A 16,762-nucleotide genomic window follows, 5' to 3' on the forward strand; every position below is an offset into this window, starting at 1 on the left:
ATCAACTGAAATCATACATGCATTTATATATATATGTTTAGGGGGTACTTGATATTTAATTGGACATTTAAAAGTCATAAAACAGAGAATCCGATAGGTATTAAAATAGCAAACAATTTAAGCCAAAATGATAGGTATAATTAACAATGTAATCACTACAAATTTAAAAATTATTTATCGTGTTATATTATAGACACTATATATAATATTATATATATATCCAATAAACCTATAAGTACAAATATACTTATAAAACAATAAAACGAAACTGCTATACTACCTAACCTTATCATAGGATAATCCGTAGTGAATCTTACTATATCTAAAGTATGCATAGTACCTAAAGTACTTGACTCTTCTTCAGGATATAGTGGTGGACATAGACGAGTGAAATACGGCGATAATGTGGCCCGTGCCATGAACCTATAATCGTATTTTATTTCGTTGTGATTTATTTCATTTTAGATTTTGAATGGAGCCATGAATGTATTGATTTTACAGTGATGTGTGTTTTATTTTTTTTGTGTGTCTATCATCAACTTTTGGAGCAGTAAAAATGCTTCATTACTTCAGCTTCTATTCTGGTAGAAAAGCGGTTCACATTATTGTTGGTAAAGGTAACATTCGAATTTGGAGGGTCAAACGTAAAAAAATTCTCAATAATTTTCAAAAGAGAAAAACTAAAAAAAATGAAGGAAAAACAGTAATATTTACATACAACTAACTTTCGACAAAAGTGATTTTGTTTTTCGGTGTAACTCAAAAATAAATAACTTTAGATACTTTAAATGTTTACCAAATATTTATAAGACCATTTTCAATGTATGCTCGAATTTTCAAAATACTCTAACTTTTTTGAGTTACTTAAAGGCATGAGAATTTTTCGTTTTTTTGCGAACTGCAATATCAAAAAACATATCATGAAAAATAAAAATATGTACTTGACGTAAGCTGACGATCTGTCTTGGCTCAGAATCGTTTTTCATATAAAATGATTTTATATCGTTGAATTTAAACTTAATACATCCATTGCAGTGACTCACGTGATACCTACCTATATTGTGCAGGAAAGCGGTACCCACTTGTCCACCTTTTTTAAATTTACTATGACGTAAATACATGTAATGTTTATTATACACTGATGTAGAATGATCAAAGTATGCATGTATGATATTTTGATTTAATCCTATTCAAAATTCAAATATCGTGATTAATTATCAAGGTTTATAGATAATAATAGAAATATAATTATATTATCATCACCTATATATTACAACAATTTCGAATATTTTATGTATACCTTTATAAGAACAATAAGTTATTCTGGCAATTTGAAAGACATGACTTTTTTAAGTAGCTCTCAAGCATAAAGTGTCGTATTAATTAATGTTGTTCATGCACTAAAATTTATCTAAAAAACGTCTCCACACTATGTTTGCAAAAAAGTATAGGTTCACATTAGAATTTCTAAAATTAACCCCCCCCCTCCCCCCAAACAACAAAAAAACCTCCTTAAAATATTGCAAAAAATTATAAAATTATGAAAACATAATAGATGTGTCTAAGTCAAAAAACTTTTGTACCATATATTTTTCACTACCTACTTTGAATATTTATATGATAAAATGGCTGTAACATAAATTTTGAATCACACTGTATAATTATTGTAATATTATATATTATGTATTGATTATCATGTACACGCCCAGTATGTATTATGATGACCTCTGTCCGTTTAAATAATAAAAAAAAAATGTAAGTACTATCATTTATTAACTTAAAACTTTGATAAATTTAATATATTGTAAATTTAATTAATGGTAAAAATCATCACTTATCAAATTCATAACCTTCAGATCACTGAGATAGATAGCAATGTACTGAATTTATGGAGCACTATTTCCACGATAACACATAAAACGAGCCATCTCAAAATATGTGAGTACCCAAACTATAGGATACTTAGTTATTGAACAGCTGAGTCCGAAATTTTACATTTTGTAATGGTAACATTCATTAAATTTAAACATAAAAATATATACCATTTGTTTAATATTTCATTTAAAGTACTTTAATTGGAGTGTTTTAGTTATCCTGAAAAGTTAATGAATACAAATCTAGCCCCCTAATGGTAAGGTCGATTACTGTAATTTGTAATAGACTCCAATTTTAACATAACTATATGTTTTTGGGCTGAATACACGATAAAATATTTCTGACCGATTTTTAGTAAGATTTTTGTTTTCATAGTTACTTATCGACAAAAACATATTTATAGTTCATAGACTTTCTTTTTAGAGGAAAAATATCGATATTACTATGGTTTTTTCGTTATGTCATAATAGCACCCAATCTTTTATTTTGCAAATTAGAGCACTAATTATTGTGCATTTTTCGGTAGTGACCTAATCTCTCCACTGTACTGTGTTAGAAAATCCTCCCCCACCCCCCCCCCCTTAAATGATAAATCTTATGAACTCCACCGGTGTATGTGTGAACCAGACAAATAATTACGCACCACATAATATTATGTTTAACATTTTAAACTATATAGTATTACTATTGAAATCCCTTATATTGTATCATATCATTTGATGAGTAGTTGTATTCTGTGTTGGATACTTGGATATAATATATTGTATGGAAATGGACAATGGATAATGGATGTACTCAATGTCGCAAGCTAATTATTTAAACTGCTGATAATGGGATTTCAGTGGCTAAGCCACAATAACGTGTGCCAATAATTATATGTGTGTGTTTGTGTTAGAGAATTATAGGAGTAGCCTAATAATACAATAGTGATTCTAATTTTTTGTACCTAAGTAAGATCCTATATAAATAAGCGTCTACTTCAGTTGAATGGGTAATCATACTATTATTGCAATAACAATATTGATTGACATAATAATTATGATGGATATACTTAATTAAATGATATATAATAGCCCTTATCGAAGAACTAATCTCCTTTAATACAAGGATCATTTTATAATACATTAAAATAAGAATAACAATAGGTAGCACATGTATCTGTCTCAGCATGAAATAGGCTACAACAATTATGTACCAAGAGATAACCTAATCTAACTTAACCCAGGACTTAAAACCTGTTTTTAAAAAATCGGTTACAACCTACAACTGGTTAAAACCTTGGTCTTTCGTCGTAACCAAAACTGAAAGCCATTTTATATTAAATTAATTGTATGAAAAACTCAAACCAAAAAAAACCATTTAAATTTGAATTGGTTTCAACTTTTAGTATTTCACAGCCATTATTGCACTATATTAGGTAGTTTGGTCTTCATACAATTTCATATTTAGTAGGTAATTAAGCAAATAAATGTAAAAATATACAATTCTTGATGAAATAAACTCAATCCACATTTTGCGTTAAGTGTTTTATCTTTATCATGAGTGTGTTTATGAGTGGTCTGAGAGAGAAAACAAATATTGCTCTGACATCCTCTTAAAATCTTAGATTATTAAATTAGTAATTTACTAGATTAATTCTATAATAGAAATTACCACACGAACACATCGAAATGTGTCAAAATGTCGCTCGTCCGCCCTCAAATAAAATTTCACTGTGAGCACATTATTTTTAGTAATAAACTCAAGATTGTTAACCATGTCTAACCTTGGTGTGATTTTCCAACAAAATCTAATGTTTTCATCTTTATGCTTTCACCATTATAGGTAAAATCTGTTCCAAAGCACTAAGAAATCTTGGTTTTATAATTAGAAACACAAAAGAATTCACTAATGTAGTCTACCTAATAACAGTTTATATTTAAATTATTAGACCATTAATCGATATTGCTCGGTATTATGGAACCCGATGCAAATAGGTTTGGCTGAATCATTCGAACTAGTTCAAAGAAGATTTTTGAGATACATTGGTTACAAACGTCAAGGTATTACTGGTGAACTTTCCACATCCTTATATATATACCTCTAACTACGATTCAAGAGAGCCTCCACTTGGAATGTCTGGACAAAACACGACGAAGCATTGATATTTGCTTCATGTCCAAACTGGTAAACGGAACTTTATCTTTTCCTGATCTTCTGGATCTAGTACAGTTTAATGTCTCAGTCCTGTCTTATACCTTGTCCATAAAACACCACCGAATATCATATGGTTTTAATACCCAATCGATCACATTGCACGAGAATGCAATCGATTAGAAAACTTCGACATATTCAATATAAAATGCCTGTCATCCCTAAAATTATAAACCTAATTTATGAACCTAAAATTTATATTTATATATATTTCTTTTAATTTTCGTTGCAAATTTTATTAGGTACCTAATTAAGTACTAATATCAATCAATATGTTCTTTTTACTTTACTACATAATAACCGTAAATTTATGTATTCTTATATTGTACTTAAGATTTCACAGGCGTTTAAACAAATAAATTCTATAGTACCTACTTAGTATATAAAACTTACAATTTCAAATGATTGGTATTTTAAGAAGTGTAAAATCCAATTGTGGTCATAACATTTTATTTACTAAGTAACCGACTATTTGATGTTTTATTCCAGTTCCTTAATAACCGAATTAGTTATATAATATTATGACATATTATGCAATATGCAGTGTAATTTTCAATTATTGTTCAATGTTAATACTGAATGAATATTATTATCAGTAATAATTTATGAATTATTTTCAAAGAACAAAACTGCACTTCATATTGTATAAAATACACTAGTTTTAAGTGAATATTTTTTATTTAAAATATCATTGTAAATGCTTTTTTTGATTATTGCAATTTTTAAATTTTAAAATACAATCAAAGTACATCTGAATTAGAATATGTACACAATAAATTAACTGAAATTAAATCTATAAAGTCAATATCCAGATATGTTCCCTTGTTGTCTGAAATCAGACATCGCCGTTATTATTCCTTCAGGTGTCTTGAAAATTCCTGTTACTGCCGATTTATCTTTTTTCATCATTCTCCTCACTTTATGACCAACATTTTTAAGTTTTTCAACAACAGGCTGTAAATTAATAATACGCAGAATATGAGAGCATGTTTATTAATTACAATGCATATACATTCAATTAATTAATTAATGGATATAATCGACCTTAAGCACACCGTATTCGTAATCGACCTGCATAGGGATCAACTGATGGTATATTCTTGGTTCTTCAATCGCTTCTTTTAGTGTCTTATTATACCATAAGACGAGCGCAGATACCTAGGCGTAATGTAAAAATCCAAAGTTATAAGATTTAAACAAAAATGAATATAAGTGCTATAAATTATACTTATTAAGACTGTCATACCAAAAATTATTCGTACTTATTAAACCTATGGTGTATGTTTTATAATTCAGAAATAGTTGTACACATTGTTTTTGTAGAACGAAATAAGTAGACCAAAAATATTATTCCTATTTTGTTGAGCTTATTAAATATATAATATGAACTTGAAATGTATGTGAGTATGTGTGCAGTTTTAATGCTTGCACAGATAAATTTTTAATTCAAATTTAAGCCACTATTTAAATAAATAGATCATAGTAGTGTTAGTTTTTCCTTAACTTTTAGCGGTAGATTATAAATGTTTGTACTTTATTGATGTCGACTCACGTATGCAGTGGCGAGTGGGATTTTTGATCCTCCAGCGCCTCCTATGACCAAAGCTACGTCCCCTTTGGAATCGGTTATTACCGTAGGACACATGGACGACATTGGTCGTTTGTAAGGTTGTATAAGGTTGGACAACGACGGTGGAAACCCATAAAAATTATTAGAGCGTGGAGTTGAGAAGTCGTCCATTTCATTATTAAAAATAATTCCCGTACTTTCTGATACAAAACCACTACCGAATCTAAAAGTAAAATAATATTAAATTTAAAACAATCATTGATTTAATCCAAATCATAATTGTATTTATATCACATTTTAATATCAAATGATTAAGATGCCATAGTACACTATTTATTAAATTATGGTTGATTTTTTATAAGTAGGTAATCAAAATCCCCGGAATTGTTGAATATTATTATTACTTTAGTTGAGTAAAGTAAATTAAAATTGAACGTTTCAAATAATGTTTAAATTATTATTATAATGAAAATTCTTAAAAATGTATTTCTATTTTATTTAGCCTCGATCGATATTAAAACTAATAATAAACACGGCTCCCACCAAAAGTTTTTCAGTTAAAGAGATAACTATATTATGTAATATCATATTATGTGGAATTTAGAAAAATTAGTTAATAAGAATTTTACTACCTATGTTATAAATATAATTTTAGATCTGTATTTTATAATTGGTCAAAACAACCCAAATAACTATGTTAAAAATGTGTGCTGTTCACATTTAACCGTGTTTAAGGTACTTAAGAAGGGCTAATTTCACTGACATTTAATATGTAACGCACAACGCTGTACATGATCAGCTAGTGTATAATATTCATATATAAATAAACCTATAATAATAGTTTTGATTCCTATAAAATTTAATACCCTGCAGCCACCATTGATTTCATCAATACAAAGAATCCACAAGACAAGCTGTAAATTATAAAAATGTACACAAATTACTACATTATTAACATACTTATAGTTTCTGATAATTATTGTAAACTAGCCAATATTTATATTTCTCAATCATTAGAATTAACTATTAAGTCTACTATGTAAGATATCTTGTTTCCCAATGGCTTATGTCACCTCGGATATTTTTATTGATAGTAATAAAAAAAAATTTTTTTGATACGTAATTTCTTTTAGATAGTTACTAGCATACTACGGTATTGAGCAACGCCTTATTTCCGCTCATTAAGCATACGCGTTGAACAACAGTTTTCTGTATACTTACTATATTTTATAAAATAGCTTAATACACTAGCTATTAAACATAATACGTAGAAAACAAAAATAATATTAGATGGATGTTAAATTTAAAGTAACTTTACCTACCTATTTATGGCAGGTATGTTGTGTTGTATGTGCTAACCACACAAACTAGCACATACAAAATATGATAATTTGATGACTTAAACTCACGGCGTGTTGATAGTACTGGTGACTGCCACTGCGTTTCCAAATGAATCCAAAACAGCTATGTTTTCTGTTCCATGGTCTTCGGCCAAACTGAAATCGGCTCCGTAGAACTTTGGATCTGTCGATGTGCATTCATCAGACATGTTGTTTTGTACACTATTCATGTACATATCCGACGTGACTTTTTTTAAAATCTAAAAACGTAAATAATTGACATCATTATCAAGTCTTATTGAGTTATTATTTTTTGGGCGTGTTGAACTAACTTCAGATGTGTCTACAAACATATGGTCGCCCAAATGAGTTCTTTCGCCATATGCATATTTGAAAGCTTCTACCAATCGCACAGCGTCCAAATCGGCATTGGGTGAAGGTAATTGTCCGTCTAACGTTCGAAGAATATAAGCTAATATAATACCGGAGCCAGCTGGTAAACCCGAATATAATTTGTAACCATTTTTGAGACTTATTTCGAAACTTTCTTCTACAAGAACACTATATATAACATGAAAACATTTTATGTATTTTAATTTTATGGTTATTTTGATCTGAACTGTTTGTTTTTAGATTTATACATTAAGAATACTCTGAATACTACATACTATGACTATATATATAGTAAATAAAGAAATTGAAATGTCTTGATGTTGTGTAATACATCTTTTTTAAGTAAGTTGTATTATGATTTTATTAACTCACGAGTAATCGGTGAAGTCTTGTTCTGTTATAATTCCCCCTGCACTCTGTATATCATAGGCCAATTTTTGCGTTAGTGATCCAGCGTACATAGCATTTGCGCCTTCATTTGCTATAACTCGTAGAGTTTGACCCAGTGTTGGCATTGTATAAATATCACCTGGCTTCATTAAATCTCCAGTTTTATTGTTGAAAAAATATTTCCTTGTAAAAATAATTGTATATTGTCATGTGGTTAACAAATTTCCAAATTTGATTATATTATTATAACCATGTAAATCATCAAATTTAACAAAATATTTAAATGCGTGTCTTTTAAGATGTGTGTGTGTGTGTGTGTGTGTGTGTAAGTGTACAATAGTAGTAGTATTACTGTATTATACAGTAACATTAAAAGTGTAGACGTAGTGACAGCCAGGAAGAGCCACGAATTGCTGATCTAGTGTTGAAGGGGTCAAGAAAGATTCTTATCCCAAAGTATAGAGTAAAGAATATATTTGTGTCTTAAGTTAAGTATATAAATAAATTATATGTGTAGTGAAATAATTATTATATTACATGTTAAATAAAGGAAACTCTGTATTGTGTCCGACAGAAGACACGTTAATACAATAATACGTTATAATCTTATTATTTAATGTATTTTAAAAACAATGTTTTCAAATAAGCTTACTTCAATCCTGTCTTTAAAATAAAATCCCTTTCTGCTTTAATATTGGCTCCTAAACGTTTACTCACAACTATTCCTTCTTCACATAGTTGTATTGTTGGTTTGATCAAAGAGGCCCAAGAAACTCCTCCTCCGTACAAATTGTATGATACCCAAGTGCCTCGGATCAAACCAGGAACCGCGACCGCCAATGCTCCTGAATTATTAATAATAATTTATTATTTTTATAATAACATAGTACTTTGTTTTCTTGAAGGTATACTATAGTCTACAGCTATTTAAATGTTATGGTTGACTTGAAAGAAAGTATATGTACAGTGGGTGAAGCGTGTTTTAATGCTATAAAATATTTATAATTACCTATTGAAAGAATACAACAGTGTAGCAGTGTCATCGTAAATAAAAGAGTAATTTCAATTTTAGAATTCGATTTAATAAACGATATCATCACGATTTCTTATATTCTTATTTGAGTTATTTCTTATATAAACGAATTTCAAAGAGTTTTAATGAAAAATAATAATTACTATTTGTTACCAACAAAATAAATAATAGTTTTGAATGTGCATAAAAAGTACATATTAGTATAGTTATTTATAGAATATTTAAATATTTATTGAACGTTCAAGTGTAGGTACCTCTACATATTTTATATTATAATGCGTAGTAGTATGTCATACATTGGAAATACCAATATGATGATTTAACTACGCAATACCTATCTATTTACTAAACCATTTACAATAGTTGTTATTATTTTTTAGAAAGCTTGATAACTGCGTCAATCACAGACTTTCAATATGTTTTTCCATACCGGTTAATGATTTCGACGGATCGTTGTCATACATAGTGTACTTGGCGGCACCTGGAGCTGTTTCTCGAGCATTTATAAATAACGATGTGTTTGTAGTTCTGTTGTATATGGTCATTAGGAAACCTCCACCGATGCCCGTTAAATCCGGGCATACAACACTGTCGCACAACAATGTACCTATTGCTGCATCTATTGAATTTCCACCGTTTTTCAGAATGTCACTATAACAAAAGTGTATACTGTATATAAAACCAATTATTTAGTAAGTTGTATACACGCCACTTTGTTTGACGTTGACACATAAATATTACATTATTATCGTTTAAAATTTGTCATATTATTTTGACGAAAATGTTCATTTTAGGTTACACAATTTACAAATGTATTTTACTAATTTATTTACACTCAAATTTGTTATCTCCATCATAAAATTCCTAATATTTTCGCTTCTTTGAAGGAAAACCATAAAACTAAAGTTAAATACATGGCGGTAGAAAAAAAAATGATTTGGAAAATATATTTTTTTGAATTCAAAAAGTAAGTACTTGAAATACGAAAATATAAATTAATATTTTATACAATGTCTATGAAATACAACATTTGTTTAAATATTTGAAAATATTTTATATAAAATTATGTCAATCCTTGCATATGTAATATTACGTACAAATAATATAGGGTTACCAACGTAAACACTAAACACTAAACATGTACCATATATTATATCAGGTCATCGAATGAAGTATCAAGTAGAGATATTTTAAACTTTAAAAGTCTAACGACGATTGGATTTTTATTGTATTGCATAAAATACCAAAATATATTGAAGTAATTTAGATTAAGGACCAACGCAGCCATGCAGATGCTCACTTCTTTTAAAGCTATGAATCGGCACTCGTGAGGTACTGATGCATGTAAAATAAATCTTTCAATCAATCACATGATTGTGATCAACTAAATAAATACATAATTACTCTGGAGCACACAGAACTTTCAATAGTTAATTTTCGCATCAATAAGCGCCTTGTGAAGAAAATACTTAAGCAATTCATAAATGTTATAACAAAATGAACTTAATTGAAAAATTATAAATATTGTCATTAGCTTTAAGATGCTATAACGTGCAAGTACTTTTAAGCAAAATTTTTCTAATATAACATTATAATTTACAAGTTATTAATTGAAGATATTTTAACAGATATTCCTGGTCCAAATAGAAAAAAAATTAAAGATAATTGTGTGTATGTAATTGAAAAAAATGAAGGGTAAAAAATCTAAGCATGAAGACATGTCGGGTAAAAAATATATTAATTTAGATACAACGCCTACCTTTTGAATTGTTTTAAATATGCACCAATAACGGTTCACGTAGAACATAGTTTTTTTTTTGTACAAACATATTTTAAGTGAAAGAAGATTTTATTTTAATGTGAATAATTTGGAAATGTACCTAATTATCAATTTTAATTCAAAAAATTAGTATTTATCTAATTTTTTTATATAGCTTTTGAATTTTTAGAGTGCAATTTATTATGCAAATATTTTTAGGTAAAATTTAAGAATTTTCATATGCAATTGTTATGTGTTTTCAATGCAATTAAATCCTGTCTTTATTCATAACCATAGAATATTGAATCCTTAGCAAAGAATAATAACACTTTAGACTAACAGTAAGTTAAGAATTTTTCCGTAATATTTTTCAAATTAATAAACATATAAATTGTTTTTTTTTAATGGCATTGAGTTTACTAGTAATTTGTGATGAATAACAAATCTTATTATTGACCATGATATATTTTTTAATGTTGTAACCAATATTGTTCTTAGTGTTCTTACGTTCCGATTTTTGCACATGGTTCTCCATTAGAAACGACAGCCGCATTATTATACTGACCCATTTCTATAGCAGACAGTGGCAATGGAGTCATTGGATCAATGGAGACATCTATCAAAGTTAAGTAACGATATGAAAGTAGTACTATAATACAAAACACCAAAATGCTTTGTAAAAGAAACAATTTTATTGATTGAATTCTGAAAATTATAATTCAAAATATAAATATGTGTGTTTATACTTTTTTTTTAAATGCATAAAAATGAATTTTAGTTAAATATATAATTTACAGATAAATAAAATTATTTTATCGGTTATTATGGGTAATCTGGGCGTCAAGTATTAAAAGTCGTATAAGATAATGCATTAGAGCGACATTTATTTTTTATTTGTTTTTTACCATTTGATGGAATTCGGGTGTCTACACTAGTTTTTTCAGTGAGCCCCGATTTTTTTAAGATAATTTTCCTCAAAAAATAATTTTTCATACCTACATGATTTAGTTATAATGTTTTTTTACTGCGATTTTTTTAGCAGAAATATTAATTTAAAATACGATATTTAGCTAAGCAATTAATTTAAAAAATTAAAACCAGTTAGTATAAGCTGTCCGGTGTAAATAAGACTATTAAAGAACCTATTTACTGTTTTCATTTAGAAATTCAACTAAATCGTGAAAGCCCTTTACTCGTTTCCATACTAACATTGTCAAATGAACTCAATTCAATTAATTTTAAAATCATTAAAAATTATTTCATATGTACACTATATATTTAATAAAAAATCATAACAGTAAACGGCAGTGGATCTAGAACTTACTAGATACTATATGTACTATCTAAAATTTTAAAATACGTTTAAATCGAGCACTATATGTTTTAATAATATGTTTTTTTCCAATATAATTGTTACCTAGTTATGTTTATTGATCATTAAAATTAATATTTTTGTTCTTTAAAATTTCTATTAATTCTGATATTTTGAGATCATTCGAAATATTAGTATAATAGCATTTGATTCGATGAAAAATGTTTCAACAATTTAGAACCACGATTTTTGAATACTTGACTGATAATTTCTAACTGAGTACCACATACGTACTCTAAGTAGGTTTCTATTATGTTTTATAACTAAGAAATCAAATAATCGTACTTAAAATACATCCTGAAGAATATAATATGTAGTATGTACAATATTGAATAATGAATATACTAAATAATATAGTTTAATTCACAATAACAAAATTAGGATTCTTATCTGAAAAAAATAAAAAACGTAAAATAATTATGTAAACTTAATTATTTAATATACTGTTTAAAAGAAAAATGTATACATCTAAAAAATAATAAACTCACCAGGTGGTTGATACTTTCCAAATAATCGTAAGTTTATACACCTAGGTATTATATATTTGAACAATTTACTTTATTATAAAGTATCAGTTGAAGGTGGGCACTATTGCTTTAAGATTATGTATTTTAATATTTATACCTACTTTTAAATATTACATACAAACGAAAAAAATATTTTCTTATTATTTAAGAACGATTTGAATTAATTATTAAACGATACCGATTTAATATCGAAGGTGCGCTTATTTGACGATTAAAATCCTATGTTGCACTATGATCTAAGTTAGTATGTTAAATAAACACACTATTCATCCGTTTTACAAAACCAAATAATTTAGTCAAACCGAACAATGAAATTTAATAACTTCTTTAGCTGAACATATTAAACGAATGGCTTTGTATTCCTTTCAAAACTTACATGTATTAGTAATTTATTTAGTTGAACGTAATAACTAAAAGACAACCAGTAAATTCAATAGATCTATATTAGAACTAATTTGTATACAGTGGGTAGTAACATAATTAAACCTTATTCTTACTAATTTCTTATGAAAAATTGTAATGCAAGTACGTGAAATTTAAAAAAAATTGAAAGCCTTGAATATAGATTCGACACAAACACATTCGGAAGAAAAATTAAATATGTATACAATAATTAATAAGTTTGAACAATTTTAAAATTCACTTTAGGTACATAACATTTAATGTTAATTAATAGAGCACCTGCCTACTTCCCTATCTTCAAATAGAATCTCAGACTGAACACAATATTACATCATACCTACTTTAAGACAGTAAAATATTAGAATTTAATATTGTTTAAGAAAATGTAAATGAACATATTATAGTGAACGTAGTCACGCTACTGTACGAGTAGGTATCTACATCAGAAATTTAGAACATAATATTACATTATTTTTCCGATGTATGTAGTATTCTTATTTGTGCAACTGATTTATTTTAGAAATTATTTTTAAAAAAATGAATTCTTTATTAATTTTCATAATTTTAACGTTTAAACCTAATTTCTATTATTTAAAAAAAATGTTACGGCTACTGAGAATATTTATATATTTAAAAAAAAGCGGGTAAGAGGGTAATCTCTTTTTTGTTTTTCCATGCGCTTTTGAAAATTACTGAGAATTTTAAATGTTGATCTGAATACACCAACTAGATTCACTTTCTCACCAGAAAAGATTCTGAAGTTGGTAAATGGTAATCGAATCCTTATTTCGACTACTTATCATGTACTCAGATACAAATAACAATAATAAAAAAATACACATTATTGTATAATCAATACATTCATCCCTCCGCTCAGAATGTAAAATAGTACGACGTGTGAACAATTGTATAATATTTTATTAAAATACAGGCCATATATTATTATACTATGTATTTAAATACAATAAGAAAATCAATGACTACACTGTTTAGGTCAATAGCTTTTAAATAATTGTTAAAGACATTTACATAATATACAATAATGTTTGTAAAAAAAGATAAATTAATTTAGAAGGGCTTTTTCGTATCAATATCCGCACGAATTTCCTGGTCGCCGGAAATCTGGCATAGCTACGATCATTCCTGATGCTAATTTCCCAATAGCTGTTGCTGCTGAAACAACATTGTTTAATCTCATCACTGGATGGCCAATATCTTTAAGTTTTTGAACAACGTCCTAAAATTAATAAACAGATAGTAATGTCAAAATATTTCGTTAAATAATATCTTTTATTATATATTTCAACAGTAACCTTTGTCGTTCCGTATTCATATAGAACTTTCATGGGAACAAGTTGGTGATAAATTCTAGGTTTGTCTATCGCTTCTTTCAATGTCACATTGTACCATAGTTTAAGGGCCAAAACCTGAAAAAAAATAAAAAGTATTAAATGTTTCTACCAACATTCAAATGTAAAATAACGTAAAATACGGTATAATTATAGCTAATTTAACTATGTGTAAGGTACTATGGTCTGGTACCTAGGAATAAAAATATTCAAACTAATTTATTGAAAATTGAAGTAGCTAGTAATATATGACAGCAATATTGATGTATTTTAAGATTGCACATTGCATGTAAGTATAATTATTTTAGCGAAAAAACGTTTTCCCCAAATCAGTGTAAAAATTATAAGAAAGCCAATTGTTGAAACAATGACTATTAAAAAGTTAAAATATGTAACACTTGTTGATCATATACTTACTAAGATTTAAAACCTACTGGTACAGTTGCAACTGTTGAATAAAAGAGATTTTAAATTGTATTTATAAAATTTTTAAATTTCTAACAAAAGGTATTGAAAAAAATATCTAAAAACTATATCTTAAAACCCAAAAACTGAATAATATTTCAATAGCAGTAAAATAAATCATACATAGGCAATTGTAATAGTAATTTTTGATCCACCTGCTCCTCCTATGGCAAGAACAAGATCACCATTTTTGTCAGTAATTATAGTTGGGCACATTGAAGACATTGGTCGTTTGCCTGGTTCTATAAAATTGGCGGGCGAAGACGGAATTCCATAGTTGTTTACAACCTCCGGAGAAGAAAAATCATTCATTTGGTTATTAAAAATGATACCAGTGCTGGGGGACATGAATCCACACCCAAAACTAAACGAAACAAAAACTAAATGCATTACTAGAATTTTGCAATTACGTGGACCAACTAAACGGTTTGATATGAATTATTATTCCTCACAATGTGTTTAATGTACTGGTGCACACGACAGTATTTCCCTCTGAATCCGTTACGACTATGTTAGCAGTCCCGTGATTCTCTGGCATATGAAAGTCAGCGCCATAGTATTTTGGATCTGACGAAGTAAAAGTATCGGATATTTTACCTTGTATACCATCCATGTAACAATCCGACTTTACTTTATCATAGATCTAAAAAAATTTAATGATGTTCAATTATAATAAATATTTTGTTAAAATATGAACTCGTTCATACATGATGTATACCTGCGACACGTCTACAAATGTATGATCTCCTAAATGAGTTCTCTCAACATAACCAAATTTGAAAGCCTCCACACCGAAAGAAAAACCACAATCATAATGATAAAAATATGAGTTGAATTGACAAAATTCTTGTTAACATAGGGCCAACAAGAATTATTTATCAAACGAACAACTATATTGTTGAAACTATTGAAGTTCATAAATTAGTTATATTAACAAAAATATTGTTACTCCAACAACTTTTTAATGTTGAATTTAAACTGCGATTTTTATCATAACGATAAATTATATTATTGTAATAACAACATTACTTTATCATTTTACAAATATAAAGTTCAATCTGCATAATAAATATTTTATCAGGTTAATAAAGTCTTTATCATTATGATATTGTACTTACTAGGTATGGTATAGCAAAAATATTGTTACTTAATAATATAATAATATAATTTATGTATTAAAATATCAAGTTAGTTAGACTTCTTGTGATGGAAATTTAAAATATGTTGGTATTCTCAAATAAGTTAAATAATCTGTTTAAAAACTAATACTAACTCAGAATAAACTTTATTTGAATTATTCTAGGATTATGTAAGGATATGTAAGGATTCAAATAAAATTAACCATGAAAAATCATTTACCGAATAATACAATACATATAAATAATTGTAGATTAATGTAGGTTGAAGTAGGTAGTCTTTTTAAATTAATAAAATATAACCACAAATTTTATATTATAAATGTTATTTTATTGTTAAACACATATGGTTACTTACTGTTTAAATCAGATAAAATTTGACCTAAAGTATGAAATGATTTATCAAAATTTGTAGTTAATGAATAAAAATACTTTTGTATAAAGAGCCATACTACACATGATTCACATGGATATTCCAAGTTAAACAAATGAAATAATTTAAAGCAAACATCTACAGCAGATAGTATAGTAAATAATTTATACTTAATACAATCGAAAAAAACAATTATTTCTTTAGGATTAGTAGGGGTACCTACAATAATAATAAATGGCTGAATTGGATTTTTTTCATTCTGGCGCATAACAATGTGTTCTTCAATTTCAGCTACAGAATTTTTAAATGTCATGAAGCTGTTTTGAGAATCTTTTATTAAGTATTTTATTTGACACTTCTTCCCATTATGATCTTTAGTAATTTTTTTTGCAGTAGGTACTAGTATAGCATGTAATAAATACAATAAAACTGTATTTTTACCATCTAAAAAATAAAAATTATAAATATTTTTATCAGACATGTACCTTAGAAAATCTATTAATTAAATGAATAACAAGTATAAATATATATCTGTGACTAAGTAAAATATTATAATCAAGACTTTTGACAAATAAGCTTTTAAGT

The 16,762-nt window shown here is 27.4% G+C and overlaps 2 protein-coding genes across 3 annotated transcripts; both read right to left on the reverse strand.

Annotated features, from left to right (window-relative positions):
* Nucleotides 1–4,774: 4,774 nt before the first annotated feature.
* LOC111028613 (gamma-glutamyltranspeptidase 1-like) lies at nt 4,775–12,257 on the reverse strand. 2 transcript variants are annotated; one of them, XM_022307338.1, is made up of 10 exons: nt 12,211–12,257; nt 11,061–11,258; nt 9,225–9,445; nt 8,414–8,606; nt 7,744–7,944; nt 7,311–7,539; nt 7,048–7,238; nt 5,621–5,861; nt 5,113–5,226; nt 4,775–5,022 (listed from the first exon to the last, which is right to left on the reverse strand). In XM_022307338.1, the coding sequence occupies exons 1-10, from the start codon at nt 12,219–12,221 to the stop codon at nt 4,870–4,872; spliced, it is 1,752 nt and encodes a 583-aa protein (XP_022163030.1). In that variant the 5' UTR covers nt 12,222–12,257; the 3' UTR covers nt 4,775–4,869. The 2 variants fall into 2 exon arrangements, with proteins under 2 accessions (XP_022163030.1, XP_022163031.1); XM_022307339.1 differs by lacking the exons at nt 9,225–9,445; nt 11,061–11,258; nt 12,211–12,257 and adding an exon at nt 8,771–8,942.
* A 1,533-nt stretch (nt 12,258–13,790) lies between these two features.
* On the reverse strand, nt 13,791–16,616 carry LOC111028615 (gamma-glutamyltransferase light chain 1-like). Its single transcript, XM_022307340.1, has 5 exons — nt 16,401–16,616; nt 15,121–15,311; nt 14,792–15,032; nt 14,168–14,281; nt 13,791–14,091 (listed from the first exon to the last, which is right to left on the reverse strand). Exons 1-5 carry the CDS (start codon nt 16,488–16,490, stop codon nt 13,942–13,944), a joined length of 786 nt encoding a protein of 261 aa, XP_022163032.1. The 5' UTR covers nt 16,491–16,616; the 3' UTR covers nt 13,791–13,941.
* Between the last annotated feature and the right edge of the window lie 146 nt (nt 16,617–16,762).

This window comes from Myzus persicae, unplaced genomic scaffold (genome assembly GCF_001856785.1).
Source record: "Myzus persicae strain clone G006 unplaced genomic scaffold, MPER_G0061.0, whole genome shotgun sequence".
In the NCBI taxonomy this organism is placed as follows: domain Eukaryota; kingdom Metazoa; phylum Arthropoda; class Insecta; order Hemiptera; family Aphididae; genus Myzus; species Myzus persicae.

Excerpts from the sequence above, each read along its gene's own strand:
- LOC111028613 (XM_022307338.1), bottom strand. Across the intron at positions 8,607-9,224 it reads TCCGTCGAAATCATTAACCG|GAGCATTGGCGGTCGCGGTT; the intron begins GTATGGAAAAAC and ends TTAATAATTCAG. Across the intron at positions 5,227-5,620 it reads TCCCACTCGCCACTGCATAC|GTATCTGCGCTCGTCTTATG; the intron begins GTGAGTCGACAT and ends CATTACGCCTAG.
- LOC111028615 (XM_022307340.1), bottom strand. The coding sequence starts at position 16,490 with ATGACATTTAAAAATTCTGTAGCTGAAATTGAAGAACACATTGTTATG. Across the intron at positions 15,033-15,120 it reads ACCAGTACATTAAACACATT|TTTTGGGTGTGGATTCATGT; the intron begins GTGAGGAATAAT and ends TGTTTCGTTTAG. Across the intron at positions 14,092-14,167 it reads ATGAATACGGAACGACAAAG|GACGTTGTTCAAAAACTTAA; the intron begins GTTACTGTTGAA and ends TATTAATTTTAG.